The 8663-nt window shown below is 30.9% G+C and overlaps 1 protein-coding gene across 2 annotated transcripts; it reads right to left on the bottom strand.

Moving 5' to 3' along the window:
* Positions 1-3907: 3907 nt before the first annotated feature.
* Positions 3908-6516, bottom strand: LOC140980101 (uncharacterized). 2 transcript variants are annotated; one of them, XM_073445778.1, is made up of 6 exons: positions 6422-6516; positions 6145-6298; positions 5040-5077; positions 4649-4754; positions 4502-4554; positions 3908-4417 (listed from the first exon to the last, which is right to left on the bottom strand). In XM_073445778.1, exons 2-6 carry the CDS (start codon positions 6256-6258, stop codon positions 4129-4131), a joined length of 600 nt encoding a protein of 199 aa, XP_073301879.1. In that variant the 5' UTR covers positions 6259-6298; positions 6422-6516; the 3' UTR covers positions 3908-4128. The 2 variants fall into 2 exon arrangements, with proteins under 2 accessions (XP_073301879.1, XP_073301878.1); XM_073445777.1 differs by having other exon boundaries at positions 6145-6471.
* Between the last annotated feature and the right edge of the window lie 2147 nt (positions 6517-8663).

An 8663-nucleotide genomic window follows, 5' to 3' on the forward strand; every position in this document is an offset into this window, starting at 1 on the left:
CAAAGAGGTAAATCTAGCTTGCAGATCATGTTCATCTTTGAGGGTATACATACCTCCACCAGATGTGGGAGATTGAATCTTGTTTGATGGTTCGATTGTACCTATAGTGTCCCAATTTTGAGCGTTTTCAGCTAATGAATCGAGATACTCAATTGCCTCGTTTGGATCTTTATCTTCAAATGTTCCATTACACATAAATTCAACCATTTGCCTATCTTTAGGTGTTAAGCCTTCATAAAATTGAGAAACAACTCTCCAAATTTCAAAATCATGATGTGGACAAAGATTAAGCAATTCTTTATATCTATCCCAACACTGATAAAAAATTTCACCTTGTTTTTGAGTGAAAGTGTTGATTTGCCTTTTGAAAGAATTTGTTCTATGAGATGGAAAAAACTTTTTCAAAAATTGTTGTTGCAATTCATCCCAAGTTCGAATGGATCCCGATCTAAGATTTTGTAGCCAAGTTTTAGCTTTATCTTTTAAAGAAAAAGGAAAAAGCTTAAGTCGAATGGTGTTCATGCTACAATTTAGATCATTATATGTGTTGCACACTTCTTCAAACTCTCGTAAATGCATGTATGGATTTTCAGAATCTAAGCCATGAAAATTGGGTAAAAGTTGGATAATACCAGGCTTAAAATTGAAATGAGATGCATCGGGGGGAAAAACTAGACATGAAGGTGCACTAGTACGTGTAGGATTCATGTGATCTCTAAGTGTTCTTCGTCTATCATGATCATGTTGAGATTGAATTTCATCTTCATTTTCTTGGATGGGTTCTTCCGCCATGTTTTGTGAAAATAAAGGGTTATTTCGAATGAGTCGACCACTAAGTGTACGTGACCAAATAATGCTCATGCAAATGCAAATGCAAAAGAATAAAAACACACAAAAGCAATAAAAATTCAAATAAAGAAAAATAAACTATAAACAAAATTAAATAGACTTGAAATTAAATTATACTTCCCCGGCAACGGCGCCAAAAACTTGTTGTCACTTTGATTGTTGCACTCCCAAGAGCAGGTTGTCCACAAGTAGTATAATTCGGTGAGTCCGATATCGTATCCACAGGGAAGCTAAGGTAATTACAAGTCCACTACAATGTCTTTTTGTTTTGTTTTTGTTTTTGTTTCTTTTTAATTTTAATTGTTTGAATCTTTAATGGGTAAATTTTAATTGTTCAAATTTTAATTTAAGTAGTTGAGATTAAAGGATCCACTCTTGGTATTTTAATAAAGTTAACATTAACGAACAATATTGAAATCCACTTAATAAAATGGTTCCAATATATTAAATAATCATATTTATATTATGTTATAAATTATTATCTTATAAGTATATAATATATACCAAAACTTATAAATGTGGTCAAGTATTTATTGTGCTATATATATTTGTAAACACTAAATCAAGGTTCCCACTTTAAATGGTTGGTAAAACCAAACAAACATTTAAATGGTACCAATAAATTAATACTATGATATATTCATATATAATAAATCAAGGAATCCAAGTTAAATGGTTGGTAAAACCAAACTAACATTTAAATGGTTCCAAGAATTTAATATTATAATATATTTATATATAATAAATCAAGGCATCCACTTTAAATGGTTGGTAATACCAAACTAACATTTAAATGGTTCCAAGAATTTAGTGTAACATATAGCAACAATAAATCAAAACTCCCACTTATAAGTAGGGTATAAAAATGCTTAAAGAAATAAATATAACATAAACAATAAATAATGATTAAATAATATAAAACATAGATTCTTACCTTTTAATAACCTTATTATCATGCCAAGAGTTTCACCTTATCATCTCAACTTTAGGAAGTTAGCTATTCATTATTCAAAGTGTAAAACTTTGAATATGAAATTAACATGCTAATTGTATTTAAATGAAGAAATAAAGGAAAAATATAGAGAGAAATATTATGAACTCAAAGGTTTGTTCATAAAATGAGGGATATCTCAATACATTACAATGCACCCCTATTTATAGCCAAATTTGGGGAGACAACCACAAATAAAATATTATTTTTTTACACATAAGTTTTCATTGGTGTTCCAAGATATTATAATATTAAACATCACTTTTGAAAATCTTCTTCTCCGAATTTGCTTCTGCACATAAAAAGAAACATGTGGATAATTGAGTTGTCTAGCTGTGGTATTTTTTTTAAACCATTTGACCAAGTAATTTGAGAGATATGGTCAAAATACTAGAGCATGGTAAAACTGTCACTCCTTTGGTAACTTTATTTGTTGCTTAATTTGATCCCAATTGTGAGAGGATTTTTATCTCATGCTTGTCAACAATATTGTAGATATTATAATCAACTTTCTACAGGTCCAAGAATCATCTTAATCCCATTTGCAACGCCAAGTTTATTCTTGTTTTATCGAACCTGTAAAAAATAGTAAAATTAGTTTATTCACATTATGTTTAAGGTTAATGTTAGATCTCAATTAGGTATATGGAGGATAAGTTGGAAATATGCATGATATGATCACACTGCATAAAATTTTGATGCAGCACATCCACATCGTAATCCATGGCATTTAGTTGTTTTGGCATATGTGAGCATTGACGAGTCTAGTTACCACAATGTGTTATGAAGATTTCTTCGATCCTATGTTGAAATGATTGATGGACCGGAATGATTATAGATACATTTCGGAAATGACAACAATTTTGAGCTCATAAGCTTATTTTCACAAAACATAATTATAAGTTTACACATATAACCCAAGTAGGAGATTGTTGGATCAACTTTTATATTGTATGTGCTTATATGTGAGTAATTATGTGTTGTGAGTTATCTATGAAGTTAAACTCAAATCAAAGTGATCGATTAAAGTTTTGGTTAATGGGATTTAATGTATCTGATAAGTTGTTAGTCTTTAATGTATATACACAAAAGTGTAATTTCTATTTTCATGATGAACTAAAACAAAAATATCATAAGATAATTATAAACATTAAATATAAAATAGTTATGGTCCTTGGATCGTGCGTTACTACGTTCCCTATTTCTGAACGTATTTAGATATATGTAGAAACAAAATGGCTCTTCAAAAGAAGGAACACATAGATGTGGAAACTTAGCCACTCTTTTTAGATTAGGTACGCTTCCGCTATAATCTACTATTTAATTCTTTATGATATAACATGATGAATTCTGGATTTTACATGTATTTCCCCCAATTTTTTTGTTTGAATCTTAATTTCGTTATGTTTTGTTTATCATTTATCATGGAATAATAATTTATTATGAATGAATTTTATGTGTTATAATTCAGAAATAGCAAGAATATTGATAATAATTGTAGATCTAATTCTAAATCATCGAAGAATATCTAATATTGTGATCATGGTATGTTTTTTTTTAAAAAAAATTCAAACTAAATTGCTATATGCTATCAGTTAAGGTTTTTAAAAAATCACGATTTTATACATGTGATTAATTTTAAAGTTTAGAGATTGTTGTATTGGTGTTATTTGATTTTTCTTTTTCCAATAGTTAGATCTTTAGCATTTATTTAACATTTAAATAGTGCTCTAACAACCCAGGAAGCAGACTAAACAATAAAACAAGAAAGAAAAACTAAAATTTTCGCCATACACTCATTTACAATTTGATGATATGCTATTAACTTTCAATATTGATGAGAGACACTGCATTCAAATTTTTAACAATTTTAATTTTTTTATTTAAAATATTAATGAGACACTGCATATATCATCATATCAATATCATATCACTATCATGCCGAAAAGTGATTAAAATCATAAAAAAAAATAAATAACATACTAAAATTAAAATTTGCCAAGATAAAAATTAAAATTTATATATAACATAAAAAATTCAATTTTCCAAAAAAAAATAAAAAAATCATTGTCAAAGACAACATAAGCAGGACGTTCTTACTCAAAATATGCATTAAAATTTATCAACAAAAACAATAAAATGACATTAAAAAAAATTTAAACCAAGAGTACTTCCATCAAACATAAACCTAGAGAATCGTGGCAAAAATAATTTAATCAGCAAAAAGTTTCCACTCGGAAATCAAGAAAATAAAATCTTAGAAACCCAATCTCCCAACAATTATGAACTCAAGAAGGGGGCGGAGTGGGGAACTCAAAATCAAATCGCTCCTGCAGCCTGTTGATGCTTCGTTCCATGCGTTCTTGTCCCCAAATCACTGTCTGAAACATGTGCTGTACTAAGGCCGATGGGATATAATCAGCATCGGGAGCTCTGTCAGTAGAAGTGGAAGGCCCAGTATTATCTGTAGCTATTGGCAGAACAGATTCTTCAACATTATCTGCATTCTCCTCCCGTATTGGAATCATCGTTTCGGCATCAAGTATGTCATCGCCTTTCTTCAACAAGAGCTTTTTCCTGTTATTTTTTCAAAAATCAACTTTTGTAAGTAGTTAACCTTACTGACCATTTCGGTGTATTAGTAAGACCTTAGTATCTTACATTATCAGCTGCACCATATCTTTTTGGACCTTAGTTTCTTGATCAGGGGTAACCTGGGAAAACATGTTTTCATTACATTGGTATGCTCGATCGAGAAACGCAAAGTGTCTACTTCGAAAACAATAGAAATAAAAGGCAGAATCTTACATATTGATATCCCAGATTATCACAACATTTGACGCAATGGATATCAGAAACGATGTGGTTCCCAACTTGTCGGTTGTGTATAGGTCTATCCATTTGTACATTTACCCTACATATATAGGCACAATACAGAAATAAATACATACATAAATAAACATAAAAATTTTCTTCAAGTAACTTTGATCTTGCTTAGCAGGACAGTATTCTCTAAAAGAAATGCATATACTAAGTCACAGCATAAGAAATGTAGTGGAGACTTACAAGCAAATAATCATACTCTGGCACCTAATTCTAAACACAACCATCAAAACTAACATTCCCACTGGTTGAATAATTTCCTCTATTGGCTCAATTACGGGTAACAAAAATGGCAGATTCGGCGAGAAGATCTTACACTTTGCTGAAGAGACCTCCAATTAGATCAGGCTCTGGCTGCCAAAATAGAAACTCAATACATATTAGTCATGACAATGCGAAGAAGTAGCACATCACCTAGAATTGGAGAAAAGTAAAACGGGGATGGAAGATAATATCTAAAGGTTTCTAGGAAACCTTCTATTATTTACAGAATCATATGCTTAAATCCGAACCATTGCTTCTCCCATTGCAGATGATCCATAATCGGACACGCCAACAGGATTCACAACTATGTAACCCCTTTTGATTTGGTCGATAATAAATAACATGTAAATCTATAACCAAAACATTAAATATCCCATATAACATAAGATTCACAAAGAAGACTTGATAAAAATTAACGGCCATAATCCCACTAAAGGTTTTACCAGTTGGCAAAAAACAACTCATACTATATGCTGTCACAATGCATGATACAAGGAATCTTGTGAGAAATACATGAGATTCATAGGATTGAATGGTATCGAGTATGCACTGTATGTATGAGACACATCTAATTTGACCTTAGAACAAAGTCATATTTCATGGTCATTCTTTTCATAAAGTGAATAAAATGTGAGTTTCTAAGCAGTTGAGATACTGATCTATAAAATTTTGAAACAATTCCTATCCACAACCCAAAATGAGATGGAAATTCGAATTGACACGAACCACCGAACTAAATCTTTAAATTCTATTAACCTAATGGACAAAACTCCCATTTTTCCTCTAGCTCTGGAATCCACTTGTTCCACGGCCAGGCTGTTAAATACATCTATTGAGATTCCCAAACAACAGCAAAGTGTCGGGTCAAAAAGAGAGCTAAGAACTAGGCAGAGGATCATTGGTGACAACTAAAAGAAACTGTATATAATATCATGCCTCCTGGTTTCATTATCACTCCATGTTATTCCGACAGTGGCAATCTGTAATCCTAAATTCCAATCAAGATCAAATTTATGTACCAGACCAGATTACAGACCAACAAATGATTAAGTAAATAACATATGAATTCGATTTCGTCAATAAAAATAACATGTAAATTCAATAACCAAAACAAGGATAAAACATAAGATTCGACAAACAAATGATTCAGTATCTACCGAGTAATTAGAGTCGTGGCTCTCTTCCAAGGCGATATGGGCTCTGCAGCCCTTGCACATATAGTAATCGATCTCGTGCGCCTCTGCAAATTCAACCCAAAATAACCTTCCCATTTCCAAAATGTCGAGATCAAACCAAGAGAACAATTTTAATCTGAAAAACAAATAAAGATAAAATCTTAAATCAGGAGCTTATAATTAACGATTACTACTTATGTCATTATCGAATGTAAAACAGATTGAATTTGGGTGAAGATTTCAAAAACAGAGACGTAACGCGTTGGGAGAGCATAGGGTTCGGATATTATTTGGGTTAATTTCTTTTCATTTTAACGTCGGGAAATTAGTGTTTGGGGTATTAAATAGAGAAAAATTATTACTGAAAATTTTATATATTAAAATGAGTGGGTCTCATGTGAGACCGTCTCACGGATCTTAATCTGTGAGACGGATCAACCCTACCCATATTCACAATAAAAAGTAATACTTTTAGCATAAAAAGTAATACTTTTCATAGATGACCCAAATAAAAGATCGTCTCACAAATACGACCCGTGAGACCGTCTCACACAAGTTTTTGCCTATTAAAATAAATTTAAAAAGTGATGTTTTCCCCTTTAAATTTGTATCGAAAGTTAAAAATATATATAAATATTTACTTGTACAAATAAATAGGCTTGTACAATTTTTTTTTAAAAATCTACCCAATTTTTAATAAGACAAGGGTTCGGTTAGCTTAGATAGTAGGGTATAACGGACACCTATTAAAAGGTCACATGTTCAATTTCTCCAAGTCTCTATAGATTTAGTCTGTCACATATGGCTTACCAAGTATGATTTATATAGTTTGAGTATGTCACATATGGCTTACCAAGTATGATTTATCTAATTAGCATGATTTACATAGTATTACATTGGTCTTTTTGATTTATCCATAGCTTAGTAATAGTAGCAATGTTCCAAGGTTATATATATATATATATATATACATATAAATATCATATATATATATATATATATACATATATATATATATATGATATTTATATGTATATATATATATATATATACACACACATATATATATATATATAGACCAAGGGTTCAAAAATATCTTTCAATATCTTCAAATCCAATGAAAATATTTTAGATTTTATTTCATAGGGCCTGAATTCTAAAAGAAAGAATGACATAAAGATTTTACTTTGATTTGTCCTTAATTTAAAACACATTTCAAAAGTCATTTGAATATTTGAAATCTGACAAATATTCAAATGACTTTTGAAATGTGTTTTAAATTAAGGACAAACTAAAGTAAAATCCTTTTGTCATTCTTTCTTTTAGAATTCAGGTCCTATGAAATATAATTTGAGATTTAATACCTGATAATTACGACAATATAGTTTTAACTCCCAAAAAAATAAAATTTACATTTTAACCCTTTAAAGTATTTACATAAATATATAAATATATTTCTCTTCGACAAAATAGAGTAGCTGAGAAGAGAAACAGAACTCTTAAAGAAGCTGCTAGAACAATTCTAGCAGATGCAGACATCTCTCAGCGCTTATGGGCAGAAGCAATCAACTCATCGTGCTATACACAAAATAGAACCATGATCAACAAAAGGCATAATCAGACTCCATAAGAGATATGGAAAGGGAGTAAGCCTAATGTATCATATTTTCATGTGTTTGGTTGCAGATGTTTTGTGCATAATAATGGTAAAAATTATTTGTCTGCATTTGATTCAAAATCAGATGCTGGAATTTTTCTGTGATATTCAGCAGTAAGCAAAGCATTTAGAGTTTTCAATAATAGAACTCTTAATGTTGAAGAATCTGTTCATATTCTCTTTGATGAAGATAGCAGTTCTCCTGAAATTTCTAACATGTCAAATTTGAGTAACATATTAGACAGAATCCATCTAGAACTGGATAGTGAAGATGATGCAGAACCAAGTTTCAATGATGCTCAAAATCTAGAACCAGACATTCCTCTGGTAGAACCAGTTGTTTAGACACAGGATGTACCAGAACCAGCAGCTGACATTTCAGAACCAACTACTGCTTTACCTGAGCTTGATCCAAATCCAATAAATCTGAAAGAAATCTCTCTAAACCCTTTTATTTGGAGAAAATCACATCCTCCATCTTTGGTTATTGGAAATCCTGCAGCTCCACTAAGAACAAGAAGGCAAATAATAAATGAATATATGCATGCTGCTTTTATTTCTCAGGATGAACCAAAGAAGATTGAAGAAGCTCTTCTGGATCCCATCTGGATTGAAGCTATGCAAGAAGAGTTGAATCAATTTAAAAGAAATGAAGTGTGGTTTCTTGTACCTAGACCATCTCATCAAGCAGTTATTGGAACTCGGTGGGTATTTAGAAACAAGCTAAATGAAAAAGGTACTGTTGTTAGAAATAAAGCAAGACTGGTGGCTCAAGTATTCAGACAAGAAGAAAGAATAGACTATGATGAGACCTATGCAGCAATAGCAATGCTTGAAGCAATCA

The sequence above is a fragment of the Primulina huaijiensis genome, chromosome 7, assembly GCF_012295235.1.
Source record: "Primulina huaijiensis isolate GDHJ02 chromosome 7, ASM1229523v2, whole genome shotgun sequence".
NCBI lineage: Eukaryota > Viridiplantae > Streptophyta > Magnoliopsida > Lamiales > Gesneriaceae > Primulina > Primulina huaijiensis.

Excerpts from the sequence above, each read along its gene's own strand:
- LOC140980101 (XM_073445778.1), bottom strand. The coding sequence starts at position 6,258 with ATGGGAAGGTTATTTTGGGTTGAATTTGCAGAGGCGCACGAGATCGAT. Across the intron at positions 5,078-6,144 it reads GCCACGACTCTAATTACTCG|CCAGAGCCTGATCTAATTGG; the intron begins GTAGATACTGAA and ends CTATTTTGGCAG. Across the intron at positions 4,555-4,648 it reads ATAATCTGGGATATCAATAT|GTTACCCCTGATCAAGAAAC; the intron begins GTAAGATTCTGC and ends ATGTTTTCCCAG.